Source organism: Lycium barbarum, chromosome 5 (assembly GCF_019175385.1).
Source record: "Lycium barbarum isolate Lr01 chromosome 5, ASM1917538v2, whole genome shotgun sequence".
NCBI classification, from domain to species: Eukaryota; Viridiplantae; Streptophyta; class Magnoliopsida; order Solanales; family Solanaceae; genus Lycium; species Lycium barbarum.
Window position 1 is genome coordinate 80844323 of NC_083341.1, and position 16445 is coordinate 80860767.

At 36.9% G+C, this 16445-nt stretch overlaps 2 protein-coding genes across 2 annotated transcripts; both read left to right on the forward strand.

Annotated features, from left to right (window-relative positions):
- The first annotated feature begins 3390 nt into the window (after window positions 1–3390).
- On the forward strand, window positions 3391–15749 carry LOC132642538 (uncharacterized). The gene is made up of 5 exons (XM_060359681.1): window positions 3391–3409; window positions 12913–13062; window positions 13421–13456; window positions 13827–14389; window positions 15059–15749. Exons 2-4 carry the CDS (start codon window positions 12975–12977, stop codon window positions 14207–14209), a joined length of 507 nt encoding a protein of 168 aa, XP_060215664.1. The 5' UTR covers window positions 3391–3409; window positions 12913–12974; the 3' UTR covers window positions 14210–14389; window positions 15059–15749.
- Window positions 14243–15307, forward strand: LOC132639518 (uncharacterized). The gene is made up of 2 exons (XM_060355961.1): window positions 14243–14389; window positions 15059–15307. Exons 1-2 carry the CDS (start codon window positions 14243–14245, stop codon window positions 15305–15307), a joined length of 396 nt encoding a protein of 131 aa, XP_060211944.1.
- Window positions 15750–16445: the final 696 nt, after the last annotated feature.

Sequence of the window (16445 nt, forward strand, 5' to 3'; positions counted from 1 at the left end):
TTCACTGTATCTATTCAAACTTACTTACTATGCTTCTGTTAACCACTTACTAACATCACAATCTCTAATTCTTCTCTGAGTACTAAGGTGAAGCATAAGGGTATTTCTAACTTTTCCTCCTTATCTGACTCTATTCTGAGGTCGTATACTATCTTTCTGAACTGTAGACATGGATCACACTTAGGGAAAATTTCATCTGTCTCAAATAAGGAATTGGAACAACTAACCCCAAACTCCCTATACACTTTCAAAATTTATATCATACTATACACCAGGGATAAATATTTAATCACATAACCTAAGAGAGAATTGTCATATATTTATCTCGTAGTAATATCTACTTCTTTTAGTAGCTTACTAACGTCATACTCTCTAGGTCTGATCTGAATAAGCTGAAATAATTTAAAACTAACCCTACAAAAATTTATATCGTCTGCTAGTGGTTTTCTTATCGCATCAGTCCCTTCTTAGTCATGTGCATAGATCATATGACAAAAATATATATATCCTTAAAAAATTTGAGACTTTCTAGTATTACAGGTGATTGGCTCTTAGGCTATTTCCTACTTAAAACTACCGTGGACAATTTATGCCTGCTGCGGTTAACTTCATAATATCCTACCTCGTGGGGTCTTAAATATGAACCATCACCCTTATACGGTAGCTCCATGGTTAGATAATCCAAATAAACTTATTCTGTAAGGTATATAACCTATCTATACTGCCATGCAGAAACTTGTTTTTAAAAGGGTATTATCACCTGGTAAACACACCATGCACTATTTGGTAAGTCTTGGGTCTCGAATTTTCCTTCTGGCCGCTTACGCATTCGATACGTTTAGAATTCGATGGAAAGAGAATGTTACTTACTGCTCTAAGCTTCATGACATGAGTTAGAATAATTCCTGATGACCCCATCTGAAAGGAACACATCAATAATGATTAGATTTATATCTTTCTCATCCATTGAGACGTGGCGTATTCAGTAGAATGGGAAACAACACACGAGTCCGAGTGATTTCTGAGAACATAGCTTTACTGCACGATCTAGAGTTGAAAGAAATGAGACAACCTTAAATGTATTGGTGGTCAACTGTTTATATGTGTGGGCGCCACACACATATAAAAGTGACCCCACTGGACACGGTTTCATAGACTCCCTAAGACACTTGAACCTATGGCTCTGATACCAAGCTCTGTCACGCCCCGAACCATGGCCTGGGAGTAACACGGCACTCGGGCCTTGCTTGCATGTGTCCGAGCGAACCTCATGGCTTGCTTGTCAACATGGGCATCAAAACAACATAATCTATATGATGCAATTTAAATGAATCAAGAAAATGTAATTTGCGGAATAAAGTCTTGAAATTTTCTCATAGCATGAAATATCATGAAAACATAATAGTCTGCAAACATGAAAGCACAACTGACTCTGTGAACTAACATCTGTCTATGAAACCTCTAAAACATGTCTAAATACTAACTATCAGGACATGGCCCTGGACTACCATAAACTGAATACTAATGCAGACTCCATGTTGAACCCCGAGAGGAGTGCGCTCACCAATAAGCTGATAACTGAAGTGATCCTACTGCGCAGGTGTATGCTCCTGAAAACCGGTATCTGCACCGTGAAGTGCAGGCCCCGGGCAAAGGGACGTTAGTACATAGTGAATAGTACTAGTATGTAAAACCTGCTGAAACGAAGAACATGGCACAACATAGATATACGACATGAACTGAAACTGAATGTAACTTAAACATGAGCATGAAACGTGAGTAAAATCTTAAAACAGTAAATCAATAGAAATACTTGTATGTAAAACTACTTGTAACGTGGGGAATGCTATAGTATAACCGATAACATGGTTTGGTACTTGCGTCCTACCAGCAGAACACTCACAACCTTGCCAGGGATATGAGATTTCAGTAATAATAAGCATGTAAGGATCCAAACTGCATAATGAAGGTGTTGCCTCCTTGCTGACAACTCTTATCCTACGGTGGCTACGTAGTTTCAGGCTATCTGAGCCTTCTCGGTTAACTAAGCAATTCCCAAAACATGAACATAATATAGTTGGCTAAGAAGCCCATGATTTTCGTGAAATAACTTGTATATAACTTGTAATCATGATTTCACGAAATAACTTGTAAACGTGGTTTCATGAAATATCTTGTAATATGGTTTCATGAGATAACTTGTCATAGTCTTGCAAACATGTTCTTGATTCATGAGTAATAACAATAGTTCATAATTATATATATATAATTGACTTGAAAACATGCTTGTAACTTGCTACATAAAATCATAAAGTTTCATATAAACATAATGAGAATACATGAGGAAGAATTCATGATTCATGGATTAAGCTAGGGTTCCTAATAATCGTAATGGAAGATTAGGAATACAATAACGAATATAGATACAAAATTCATGTACATAAATACGGGCTACCAATATGTTAGGTTTAATGCCCTAGGGTTTGAACTTCATGGATATCAAGAAATGGAGCATGGGGAAGAACGTAGAGATTTCCTCATGTGGATGGAAGTTCTACATACCTTAATTGCTCCAAAACTTGAATTAAAGACTTGAGCTTTGAAGAAGATTTCCAAAATCTTGAATTCTTGAACCTTGAGATAGGTTTTCTTGAAAACCCTAGTCTTGGAATGATGATTTCTTGTTTAGATTACAAGGATAGGTATTAGAATTGATTTTGAATAATTAGAGTAGGCTTACCTTGGTGTTCTTGATGATGGAAGAGGGTAGGAAGTCGTTCTAGGGCTTGAAGGAATGAAAAATAATGATTTGAACTGATATGGATGAATATATACTGTTCTGGAAAAAATAGATTTTTGGCCCAGTTAAATACTGGCCGTATTTTGAAATACGGGCCGTATTTTGACATATGGACTGCACTGCGTCTCTTTAATAAAATGGTCATAACTCTTTGCACAGATGTCCGTTTGACCCCCATAATATACCGTTGGAAAGGTATTTCAAAGCTCTACAACTTTCATGAAGGAAGTGTTCCCAAATTCCAAATACAATTTGAAAGACGGGCCGTATTTTGAAATACGGTCCGTATTTCACCATTTGACATCAAATTGCCAAATTCCAGAATGCTCAGAAATCCTTGGTTTCAGTTTACGATTTGAAATACGGGCCGTATTGTGAAATACGGTCCGTATTTAACCATATGACATTCAACTACCAGTTTACGATTTGATTTACGGCCCATAAACTGAAATACGGTCACTGTTCATGGGCGTAAACCACCATCTTACAGCTGAAGAGGAAATTTCCAATTCCCACATTCTTCATCTGATTTTCTAAGTCTTGGATCATGGTCAAAGCTTACGTTAAAGGTACGGGGTGTTACAGAGAAAGCCAGATTTTATACTTCAGGTAAAGTTTCTTGCACTCGCTTCAAATCCCCCTGGTCTTGTTCTGATGTTGTGGTTTGGTTGGTATCTAGAGACAAAATCGCACCAAATATGTTGATAAACGAGTCTAGCTGAATCAAGCTGTAGTGTGTTGTTACGTGGGAATATTTGTGTTGCGATTTTAGTTGGGGATTTATTCCTGGGAATTTATAGGGGGATTTGCATATCTAGGGAATTATTTGGGGATATTATAGATGTGGATTTAGCCGGGAATTTATTCCCCGAAAATTTACCTAGGAATTTACCTGGGATTTATATTGTGAGTTTATAGCTGGGAATTTTTTCTAGAAATTTACTTGGAGCTTTTATTATCTGGAGAATTATTTAGAGAATTTTATTCTTGTGAATTTATCTCAGTATTTATTTCATGAGAATTTACATGAAATCTATATTACATGGAGACGTATTTAGGAATTTTGTGGGATATTTCCCTAGCAATTTGTTTACCTAGAGGTTTATATGCGGATTTTGTAACTTGAGATTTTTTGCATACTAATTTATATTAAGATTTATATATTATTTGCATTATTTTACCTCATTTAATTTTAAAAAAAGAGTGACAAAACTAATAGTTAGGAAATATTTGTTTCGTGAATTTCCATGTTTGTGGATTTACCTGGAAATTGTGTTATTGTGATTGAAAGCAATAATTTTAAGAAAATATTAATAAGATCATCATATTTAATTAATTTAATTATTTATGGAAATATTTTGTATATTTATCAATTTATTTAAATTTAAATGTAGTTAAAATTTTATCTCGGATAAAAGTTAAGAATCTGATATTATTTTGGATTGAATATTGTAAATCATACATAATGATATTTCTAGTTAGTAATTCAATAACAAAATACTTTTCATAAATCTAATTATTCTTGAGCTAATAACATTAGAAATGTACTAGATTGTTTATATTGAATAATTTAACTATATTTTTAAGTAAATAAAATATTTAATTACATTTATATGATTGTAAATTTTATGTGGATCCTTCAATAGATAGATTTGTATTAAGCGGAAAAACTTTAAAAATTCACTATATATCCTAATTGTATAGTATTATTTTATATTTACATGCATTGAAAATAATTTAATTTAATTATAGGAAATTACATAAATCTATTTATTTGTAAATATTTCAAGTGAGACATAATTTTTTAAAAATCAAATGTTTGCACCTCCTATACTAATTTGAATCCTACACTTAAATCCTCCTATAAGGTATATTGGTTGCTAAGTATATTAAAATATAATTATAAAAAGTAAGTACCACAAATTACTTATTAAGAGATATACCATCAATTAGCAATGACTTTCTTGCACTTTAAACATGTAAGTTATTCATAATTTTTATCCCTTTATAGTATTTTATAATATAATTTTGTTTTTAGTTTATATATTTATTCAAAGTTGTAAGGTTATCTTAAATTTACTTAGTTAGATGAAGCATCATTCATGTACGATTTCTATTATATAAGAGGTTTAAATATTTTTAGAAAAATAGGAAGAACATCATTATATTTAAGAGTTTCAAGCGATAAAATATTTTGCCAAATATGTAAAAATCTAGTCATCTTATTAAAAAAAAAAGTGCTTATTTCTTATTTAAGAGTTTCAAAAGATACATATTCTTAAAAATGTTATTTTTTTAATCAATAAATAAGGATTTTCAACTAAAGTACTTATTTGTTTTGATATACTTAATTACGGATACAACTCACGGTGAAAACATAAGATTTTCGTAGTCTATGATGTGTAAGTGTTTAAAATACATAAGTTGTATTCGAAACTAAATCATAATATAGGAGTGTTTAATGCAATTAACCCGAAAAGAATTAGAGAGAAATGCTTATTTATATATTTGATTTAGTAGATGGAAGAGCGTTTTTGTAAGGCATGTGATTTCTCTTGGTACCACATCGGACCGAAACAAGAAACATTTGGCTTTTATAAGGAATAAGGAGGACTTGGGAGAGCAGTAACCGTGAGATCTTCCCAAAGTCAAATTATAATGCCAACTATCAAGGTGTAGATTCCAAGGATTGAATATTTGGCTTCTACTTATTTGATTTGGATGTGTTGGAAATTCGGAAAAATACAGTAATCATAAGAGGACATTTTAACTGAGAGGAAGATGGTGGTACACTAAATTAACAGTTCAACAACAGTTCAACATCCGCAAGAAGATTCCTTTGTTCACGATCTTTTTTCCAATTTTTTTGCAAGAAAATTTGCAAATAACTTACCTGTAGATTTAAAATCCCTATGTAATTTAAAATTCCATTGCAATATCGTTTTAAATCTTTTAACCTTATCTGACCCCCTTTTTATGTTTCTATTGAGCCGAGGGTCTCTCGGAAACAGCCATCCTACCTTGGTAGGAGTAAGGTCTGCGTACATTATACCCTCCCCAGACCCCAAGATGTGGGATTTCACTGGGCTGTTGTTGTTGTTGTTGTTGTATGTAATTTAAAATTCCGCAGGTAATTACCCACGAAGGTTTTTTACTTAGGAATTTTTTTTTTTTGGTAAGAAAATTCACAGTAAACTACATTACCTGCTTTTTTTAGTATCATCCTCATGTAATTCACACTTTTTCTAGTAGTATGTGTAGGGCACCAAGGCTTAGCACCAATAGCGGATGCAAACCTACTTCATGGCTGAAAAAGCATGTTCCCTGACCCTTGATCCAGAGGCAAATTCAAGATTAAAAATTAGTGGAACCAGGATGAATGTGATTATTATATGCATACATTTTAACTTTTTTTCGGATATGTATACGTCATTCGAGCTGAAAGCAATGAGTTTCGTTTAATCTACAAAACCCTTCCTAAGCCCTATTCAATTTCTTTGAATGATGCCTCATGGTTTCATCTCTAAGATCAAATTTGTGAAAATTAATAGAAATTTATTGTTTTAAGTTTGATGCGATCCCTTCTTCAGAATCGTTAGTATTTCGAAACTTTTAAGATTGTTTGCTTATCTATCTGTAAAATTTGGTGTTTCCTTCTTAGAAAAGCTTCAACCTTTTTGAATTTTTGCTTTCCTTTGCATTGACGTTTCAAAGACATATATGGCTCTGATGCCACCACGATCTCTCAAGGGTCCCTATCGCATTTTAGCGTTTGCTCGTCATTTAGGCCCATCTGTGAGGTTTCTGGTCATTGCAGTCATCTCCGGGGTTCTTCACAAGTTAGTATCACTTCAACAATATATTGAGTAATGGATTGATTTGCATGAATATATTCCATTCATAATGTCCTAAAAAAGTTGAACCCGGTCTCCCTACCAAAAAACTTTTTGGGATGCCAATTCTCTGTCACAATCAATATACATCATTTTGTGAAGGATCTCTATTATATATGTGATATGTCCTAGGAAATTTGGATGACTAAATCATACATCTTCTGTTCTTCAAGCATTCTAGCTGTTACTCTATAATGGAAATTTCAACTGAAGATAAAAGAAAGCATAACATCAATAAGAAGCTTTACTGTGCATTAATGAAGCAAGAACCAAATGAAGTTATACAACTCTGTCAAAACTCCAAGAGGGGCCATTGCATATATTAACCGTGCACGATGACACAGTTCTCCATGTGGCTGCCTACTCCAAACAAAAAGATTTGGTTCTCTGTTTACTTAAAGAGTTGGAAACACGATTTCCTGAGTTTCCTTTAGATGGACTAAAGCATCGCAATGATTTGGGGGATACCTATTGCGGTATAATATTTTTATATTATTTGATATTATTTGGTAGCATATTTGTAGGGAGATAATTACCATATATTAGTTAGTTTTCTTGTTTCACTAATTACCATATATTAGTTAGTTTCCTTGTTTCACTAGGATCTTAGTTTCTTTGTTTCACTAGGGTTCAAGATTGTATCCTATATATATTCTCTCTTGGTGAATGAATGAAACAAGTCAAGATTGTATAGTTTCTACATGGTATCAGGCCACATGTTTTTTTTCTTCTCTTCATCGTAAATTTCCATGGCCGGTGACGCTGTACCTCCTCCACCACCACCCAAAATTGAGTCTAATTCTCCCTGTTTTCTCGGTCCTCAAGACCGACCCGGGGACTATATCACGCCTACTCGTTTCAAGAGCGCATCAAATAACGCTGCCGTCGGTCAGCACTTTACTTCCGAACAGTGGAAGGCTATTACGGGATTTTTTGGTAATGCTACAATTCCCGAAAATCTCTTGAATGGTAAGTTTGATGTTTTTTCTTGGATTATTGACACTGGTGCTACTCATCATGTTACCGGTGAGAAATCTTGGTTGTTTGATGTCCATACTGTTGATTGTCCTATTGGTTTGCCTAATGGTGAAAAGGTGCTTGCTTCTTTGGAAGGTTCTGTTCGACTGTCAGATAAAATCACCTTACATCATGTCCTTTATGTGCCTTATTTACGTTGCAACTTACTCTCCGTCCCCCAACTTACTGATAATTTACATACTATTGTCTCTTTTAATTCTTATATGTGTGCTATGCATGACCCACTGAAGGAGCTGATTGGAACGGGAGTTAGGGGGGACGGACTATACTATTTTAGCAAACCGGACGTGGTGCAACATGTGTCTACTGTCGTGGCAACGTCCGCATTGGAATTGTGGCATCCTTCCGAGAGAGTAGTTAAGTTGCTTCCTCATGTCAGTAGTGATAAGAGTAGTTTAGCAAAGGATTGTGAAGTGTGTTTACGTGCTAAGCATCCTAGAGACAAATTTCCTTTAAGTGATAATAATGCATCTAGAATATTTGAGAAAATACATTGTGATTTGTGGGGCCCATATCGCCATGTTTCGTCATGTGGAGCTCGTTATTTTTTAACAATTGTTGATGCTTTTTCCCGAGCTGTTTGGATTTACTTGTTGGTTGATAAAACAGAAGTGTTTCCGATGTTTATGGCTTTTGTTGCTATGGTTGATCGACAATTTAATCAAACAATTAAAGTTGTACAAAGTGATAATGGTACAGAATTTAATTGTTTGATCGATTATTTTTCCGCCACTGGTATTTTCTTTCAAACCTCTTGTGTGGGTACTCCGCAACAGAATGGGAGGGTAGAGAGGAAGCATAAACATGTGTTGAATGTTCGAGGGCTCTCAGATTTCAGGCCAATTTGCCTATTTTTTTCTGGGGTGAATGTGTTCTCGCTGCATATCATCTCATAAATCGTACCCCCACACCCAAATTGGAAAATAAAACACCTTTTGAAATTTTATTCAATAAACCTCCTTCTTTTGATGCTATTCGTACTTTTGGGTGTTTGTGCTTTGCTCGTAATCAAAAAACTCAGGGTGACAAATTTGCTAGTCGGAGCAGAAAGTGTTTGTTTGTGGGATATCCATTTGGTAAGAAGGGGTGGCGGTTGTTTGATCTTGATACAAAGGAATTTTTTGTCTCTCGTGATGTAAAGTTTGTGGAGGATGTGTTTCCTTTTGCTTGTCCGGAAGATGTTAATATTTCGTCTAGTTTTTTTGATGAGGGTGCTAAAATTGATCGTGATTTTATGGTGTACGGGGATGAATTAGGGGGCGAAGTTGATAGTTCGGAGGCTGCCGAGCAGCAGCCGCAAACCACTGCCCAATAAGCGCCTGCTGGCAGCCAGGCCGAGCTGCAGCCAGCGGCCACTGTCCAGCCCGCTGGGAACCCAGCGCCAGCTGGCAGCGAGGCTGAGCGGCTACCAACAACCACTGCACAGCCCGCTGGGAACCCAGCGCCCGCTGGCAGCGAGGGGGGGGGGGGGGCAGCAACACCATACCCCAGTCACGAATATGAAAAGTGGCTTGGGGCGTGGTTTTCGGGAGAAATTTCCCTCTGTTGTGCTTCGTGATTATGTGACACACTCAGTTTTTGCTAATAGTCCGTCCCCTACAACTCCTGTTACCAATCAATCCTCAGGTACTCCCTATCCTTTGGCATACTATATTAATTGTGACAATTTTTCTGTAAATTATCGTAAGTTTCTTGCAGCTATTATTTCGGGTAAGGATCCTAAGACCTTCAAAGAAGCCATGAAACACGAAGGTTGGAGACATTCAATGAAAGAAGAGATACGTGCATTGGAAGACAATGGTACATGGACTTTGGAACATCTTCCTCCGGGTAAGAAAGCACTTGGTAATCAGTGGGTGTACAAGACCAAGTTTTTGTCAAATGGAGATGTGGAACAGCTCAAATCGCGCTTGGTTGTGTTGGGAAATCATCAACAAGCGGGGATTGACTACAATGAAACTTTTGCTCCGGTCGCCAAGATGACTACTGTTCGAGCCTTCCTAGCCATTGCAGCATCCAAAAATTGGGAACTTCACCAAATGGATGTTCATAATGCCTTTTTACATGGTGACCTTGATGAGGAGGAGTATATGAAGCTCCCTCCCGGGTTTGAAAGTCCAGATCCTACGTTGGTGTGTCGTTTGCGCAAATCGCTGTATGGGTTGAAACAGGCCCCTAGATGTTAGTTTGCAAAATTGGTAACTGCTTTGAAAGGGTACGGTTTCCTTCAATATTATTCTGATTATTCTCTTTTTACATATACTAGAGGGAATATTCAGATTAATATCTTGGTTTATGTTGATGATCTTATTATTTCTGGGAATGATTCCGCTGCACTTGCAACTTTCAAAGCCTATTTGAGTGATTGTTTCAAAATGAAAGACCTTGGGTCTCTCAAATATTTTTTGGGTATTGAAGTAGCTCGTAGTTCATCAGGGTTGTTTTTGTGTCAACGCAAGTATACTCTTGATATTATCTCTGAAGCAGGATTGTTAGGTGTAAAGCCAAGTGGGTTCCCTATTGAGCAAAATCATAAACTTGGCCTTGCAAATAGAGATTTGTTGTCGGATCCGGAGGTCTACCGTAGATTAGTCAGGCGTTTGATTTATTTGGGGGTCACTCGACCGGACTTGGCATATTCTGTTCATATTTTGTCTCAATTCATGCAAGAACCCGGATTGAACATTGGGAAGCGGCCTTACGAGTGGTCCGTTATTTGAAAGGCACACCAGGACAGGGTATTTTGTTACGTGCCGACAGTGAGTTGACTTTGCAGGGATGGTGTGATTCTGATTGGGCGGCTTGTCCGCTTACTCGTCGTTCGTTGACAGGTTGGCTAGTATTTCTAGGTCAATCTCCCATCTCTTGGAAGACAAAGAAGCAGCACACAGTTTCTAGATCTTCTGCAGAGGCTGAATATAGGTCCATGGCTGCGGTCACTTGTGAGTTGAAGTGGCTGAGAGGTCTGTTGTTGAGTTTAGGTATACAACATCCCAAGGCGATCAAATTGTTTTGTGATAGTCAGTCCGCTTTGCACATCGCAAAAAATCCGGTTTTCCATGAACGAACAAAGCACATTGAGGTAGATTGTCACTTTGTTTGTGATGCAATTAATGAAGGTTTGATTTCTCCGTCACACGTTTCAACATCTTCACAATTGGCAGACATTTTTACCAAAGCTCTTGGCAAAACTCAGTTTGACTTCTTGCTTTCCAAGTTGGGCATTTTTGATTCCCATGCTCCAACTTGAGGGGGGGGGGGGGGGTATTGCGGTATAATATCTTTATATTATTTGATATTATTTGGTAGCATATTTGTAGGGAGATAATTACCATATATTAGTTAGTTTCCTTGTTTCACTAATTACCATATATTAGTTAGTTTCCTTGTTTCACTAATTACCATATATTAGTTAGTTTCCTTGTTTCACTAGGATCTTAGTTTCCTTGTTTCACTAGGGTTCAAGATTGTATCCTATATATATTCTCTCTTGGTGAATGAATGCAACAAGTCAAGATTGTATAGTTTCTACAATACCATTCTTCATGACATAGCCACTTTTGACAGATTAGATTCAGCTGCAAAGGTAATATTGGATAGAGCACCTGATTTACTTCGTATGCGCAATAAGGGTGGAGAGACTGCTTTATTTCGTGCTGTTCGTTATGGGAAAGCAGTGATGTTTGATTTTCTTGATGAATAAGTGAATCAACGTTTTGATGATGATGAGAGAGAGGCTTGTTATTATAATTGTGGTGGAGCAACAATTCTTCATGCTGCTGTGCGCTCTCAGCACTTTGGTAAGTTTTAAAATCCCGCAGGACCTTCCCTTTTCTTTGATCAATGGGTCCTCAAACCTATTTTATCGTCCTAAGCAGGCCAGAGCTATATAGTCCGAGAGGGGTTTAATTACCCTTTTTCTAGAAATATAAGTTGTTGAATTCCGTTGACATAACTTTTACTGTAGTAGCAAAGGCGCCACAAAAATTGCTTTAGGTAGCAGGTTTGAATCCCAAATGTGGAGTTCTTGAATTTTAGGGTGTGTTCGGTATGAAGGACAATATTTTTCAATTTTCTCATGTTCGTTTGGTCAAAGTTTTTGGAAAACATTTTCTTTAGTAAAACAGGTTTATTAAAAATGGAGAAAATGACTTTCTTAATCAAAGTAGGGAAAATAAGTCCACAAATGACATTTCACTAACCACCCTAACACCACCCAGCCACCAACCCCTAACAACTAGCACAACCCCACGCACCTCCACCACACCCCAACCCCCCCCCCCCCTCGCGCGCGCGCTACCACCCCCTTTTTTTTGGGTTTCTATACCATCACCCCATCCCGTTGGAACCCCCCCCCCCCCCCCAAACACCGGGTTCCCCCTCCAAAATATTTTTTTTAAAAGTTTTCATTTTTTTTTCTGTTTTCTACGACACCCCACACCCTACCACTCCCTCTAATTGTTTTTTTAAAAAAAAAATTGAAAAAAATTTCTTTTTTGATTTTCTACCCCCCTCCCCCCCTACCCCTCTCGAATTTTCTACTTCATATTTAATTTTATAAAAAATTTATAAAAATGGAAAGCTTGTGTGGTTAAATTTGGTGTTGGGGGTGGGGGTCCGTGGTGGTGGGGTGGATGAGAAAAAAAATCTAATTTTTTGTAAAAGTTAAATAAAATATATGAAATAGAAAATTTGAAAAGGGGTGGGTGGGTGGGGGAGAGCGGTGGCGTGGGGTTGGGGTGGGTGGTAGTGTGGGGTAGAGTGGGTGAAGATGAAGTGGTTGGAGGATGGTGGTTGGGTGGGGGTGGGTGAGTGTGGGGATTGGTGTGGTATGGGGTGGGGTTAGTGGGGCATGGGTGGTATTTTTCGAAAAATGTTTTCTACCAACCAATCGAACATGAAAATAAGTAGAAATTAACTTATTTTCCAAGAACACATTTTCCTCCATACCGAACACACCCTTAATGAATCCTCCTTTTCGATTCTTGACTTTACCACTGGTTTCTCCATTTTAGGACTTGTTGCTTCTTCTATATTGTAGTTCATGCCTTAACCTTGTTAAAAAGCGGAGTAGGCTATCTGCTGGCATATCTTTTACGATTTTGCTTCTTTTTTTTCTTCCTAACTGAGGCTTGGTTCAATTTGCTAGTGGTCAAATGCTGAGTTACTTTAATCTTACAGATTTGGCCCTGTTGATTGCTAAAAAGTATGATTATTTGGTCGATGAACGAGATGCGGATGGAATGACTGCTCTTCAACTTCTTGCATGCAACCGACAAGCATTTGGAAGTGGAGAGAATTATAGTTTTATCAAGAGATCCATTTACACTCGTACGATACTCTACTTGCTACACTGGCATAATCTAAATATTTACACAGCTAGGGATGATTTGTACTGATGGAATACTTGAACTCCACCTAGTGGCTGAATTTTTCGAGACATCATAGCTTGTTCTACTTTTTGTCTTAGATTGTATCAATGAATATAATGATGCACTCAACAGTAAGTTGTTTCCATATTTGGGATTAAGTTTTGTCAGTTTCATTATCTGAATCGATCTAACAAGAATTTAGGTTAATTAGTAGACTCTACCTGACTACATTGTTATGGTACTTGTGATATTTTAATACTGCCATTTTCCTACGAAGAGGTGTCTTCCATGCTCTAAGAATATTGTTAATTACTTAGGTCTTTCAACTGAACATAAGGCTACAGAGAGGGAAGGTAATACTCCATATACCCTATATATTTAAGAACTTTAGAATATAGCCTTTTATGTTTCTTCTGGAATAACAAGGCATTCATCACTCCAGTGGCAGATCTAGGACAGGTTCAAATACGCCATTGCTTTTTTCTAAAACATTTATATACATATACAAAAAGAATTTAAACCGTTACATGTAATAAGACCATGCTCATTTTAAACCTACTGGCTAGAGATCATAGATTTGTCTCTAGCAATTATTTCACTGACACACGCTACTTCTTTCGGTCTATTTCACGTCTGCAAGAAGCACCTTATCAACATTACTCATCAAATCTTTTCTTTCTTCTTTTTTCCTTTCTTCTTTTTTCTTTTTTCTTTTTACTTCAGAAGCTCAAAAACGTTATAGAGTGCCTATGGTGGAGTCTATGCGTCAGCAAAAGCAGAGACATGAATCAGTTCTTGAACTTGCAAAGTTCTTGATAGCAAATGATACTTCTTGGGAGCATTCAGAGTCTGCATTAAATAAGGTCGAACCTCGATATCACAAATATAGACTAATGCCAGATGTTTCAAAAGGCCAAGAAAAAGAGGATCAACGTGGTGTTGCACAAGAAGGACAAGCTGTTACAAAAGTGGCTGAGTCACCATTGATCTTAGCAACCAAATCAGGTTGCATGGAAATTGTGGAGGAGATATTGAAAACATATCCTCAAGCAGTGGAATATATTGACAGTCAAGGTCGTAACATTTTGCACGTCGCGATCAAGTAACACCAGATGCAAATCTTTGACATAGTTGAGAAAATGGATATGCCAATGAGGAGACTCAAGAGAAAAATCACTCATAAGGGAAATTCCATATTGCACATGGTTGGTATAAAAGAGGACCCCGAAATTGCAGATATGAGAAGCCCTGCTCATCTGTTGCAAGAGAATTTGCTCTTATTTGAGGTAAACTTAATACTTGATTCCCCTTTCAAAATGATGTCAAATGTCAAGGATTTTTAAGTCATTTAATTTAAGTTTATTAGCATCTTAAAGTGTGTATAATCTCATTTGAAAACTTAATTTGCCACAGAGTACACTTCTTTTTATTTAACTTTCTTTATGCCTTTCATGTGGAGTAGATTCTTTTTTGCATGGGCTAAATCTTCTAATTCTTGAGTCCCACATCGGTGGGATGAGGAGAAATTGATCTCTTTATATGGTCTTTGGCAATCCTCACCTCATGAGCTAGCTTGTGGGTTGAGTTAGGCCAAAAATCTATTTTTTTATCACATTGTTTCCGATGTTGGGCCTCCCGTCTTATATTGTACACACTCCAGATATCCAGTCCTGAGCGTCCGGGGTGTGAGAGTTCCACAATTGTGGGATAAGGGACTTTGGTCTATTTATATGGTCTTGAGAAATGGTCCCTTCACGATCTAGCTTTGGGGTCGAGTTAGGCTTAAGATTCATTTCTTTATCACTAATCAGAGGTGATACTGAGACTGACACCCTGGACATTCTGTTTGTGCTAATATCATATTGAATAGCATGAACTACCTTATTCTTACACTTCTATTTCTTTAGTTATGTCTTAGCATGGTAGATGACTTAGTAGTTTTACTGTCCCTGCAGCGTGTGAAAAACGTCTACTCAGATGATTTTTTCGAAATTATTAACAAAGATGGAAAGACGGCAGAAGAGTTATTCACTAAAGCAAATGCTACACTTCGTTCAGAAGCAAAAGACTGGCTTAAACGCACTACGGAGAACTGTACAATAGTTGATGTGCTCATTGCAACAGTGGCTTTTGCAGCAGCCTATACTATTCCAGGTGGTCCAAATCAAAGCATTGGTTCCTCATGGACCATCCATTCTTCGTGATTTTCACCATTGGAGATGTGCTCTCCATTACCTTTGCTTTGACCTCAATGATCACCTTTCTCTCAATTCTTACCTCTTCATTTCTGATGCATGAATTCATGCGGTCGCTTTCTGAGAAGTTAATTCTGGGGTTTACCCTCTTGATTCTTTCTGTGTCGATGATGATGTTAGCATTCGCGTCGACTATAATCTTAATGATTCACTATAAGGAAAGGTGGATAAAAATTGCTTTATCTTCCATGGCATTCCTACCTGTGACCATCTTTGCAGTTTCATATTTTCCTCTGTATGTGTCATTATGGAAGAACTTCAACTACTCATTAAGGAAATTAGCCAGGGATATGCCAGATTATTATATCAGGAAGGCCTAGCGATTCCCCTTTGCCAAGCTCTTCCAGTCTCCATTAGTCTGAATCTACTAAATTTGGCATTTCCACATCCTATTATTGAGAAAAGGACATAAATGGTCCCTTAACTATGAGAGTAGGTTCAAAATAGTCCCTCAACTATGCACTTAACGGTTTTGGTCCTTTAAGTTTGCTACAAGTTAACAAAAATGGTCCCTCAACTATGAGGGTTGGTTAAAAATAGTCCCTTAAGTATGCACTTAACAGTTTTGGTCCTTTAAGTTCGTCAAATGTTAACACGTTTAGTCTTCGACAAAATATTCATCGAACTCTGTTTGTTAGATTTGACGAGAACTATGAAAAAATTAGCGAGAACTCACATTTGGGTGTACGCATTACTAAAGAAAAGGCCAAATACCTCAGGATAAAACCGACGGACATCAGTCGGTTATAGGAAAAAACAGAGGAAAAACCTACAGACTTGATAATGTCAGAAAATAGTGTCTCGGAACACAAAGACCGACGGACTCCATCGGCTAAGTAAAATACACTAGACTCATTTTTACTGAAAACCCGACAAAAAAATCTTCCATCATAGTGATTCTTTAAAAAAAAAAATAGTTTCTGCGCATTTTCCTTGAAAATAATCGACGGACGTTCGTTGGTTTTCATAAAAAATAATAAAAGCTAAAAAAAAATTAAAAAATAGTGTCCCTCGATTTTATCCATCGGTTTCCGTCCATCGTTTTTTTCGCTTGTTTTTAGTAGTGATAATTTTTGTAGTTTATGCT

Excerpts from the sequence above, each read along its gene's own strand:
- LOC132642538 (XM_060359681.1), top strand. The coding sequence starts at position 12,975 with ATGACTGCTCTTCAACTTCTTGCATGCAACCGACAAGCATTTGGAAGT. Across the intron at positions 13,063-13,420 it reads CAAGAGATCCATTTACACTC|GTCTTTCAACTGAACATAAG; the intron begins GTACGATACTCT and ends TTAATTACTTAG. Across the intron at positions 13,457-13,826 it reads TAAGGCTACAGAGAGGGAAG|AAGCTCAAAAACGTTATAGA; the intron begins GTAATACTCCAT and ends TTTTTACTTCAG.
- LOC132639518 (XM_060355961.1), top strand. The coding sequence starts at position 14,243 with ATGGATATGCCAATGAGGAGACTCAAGAGAAAAATCACTCATAAGGGA. Across the intron at positions 14,390-15,058 it reads AGAATTTGCTCTTATTTGAG|CGTGTGAAAAACGTCTACTC; the intron begins GTAAACTTAATA and ends CTGTCCCTGCAG.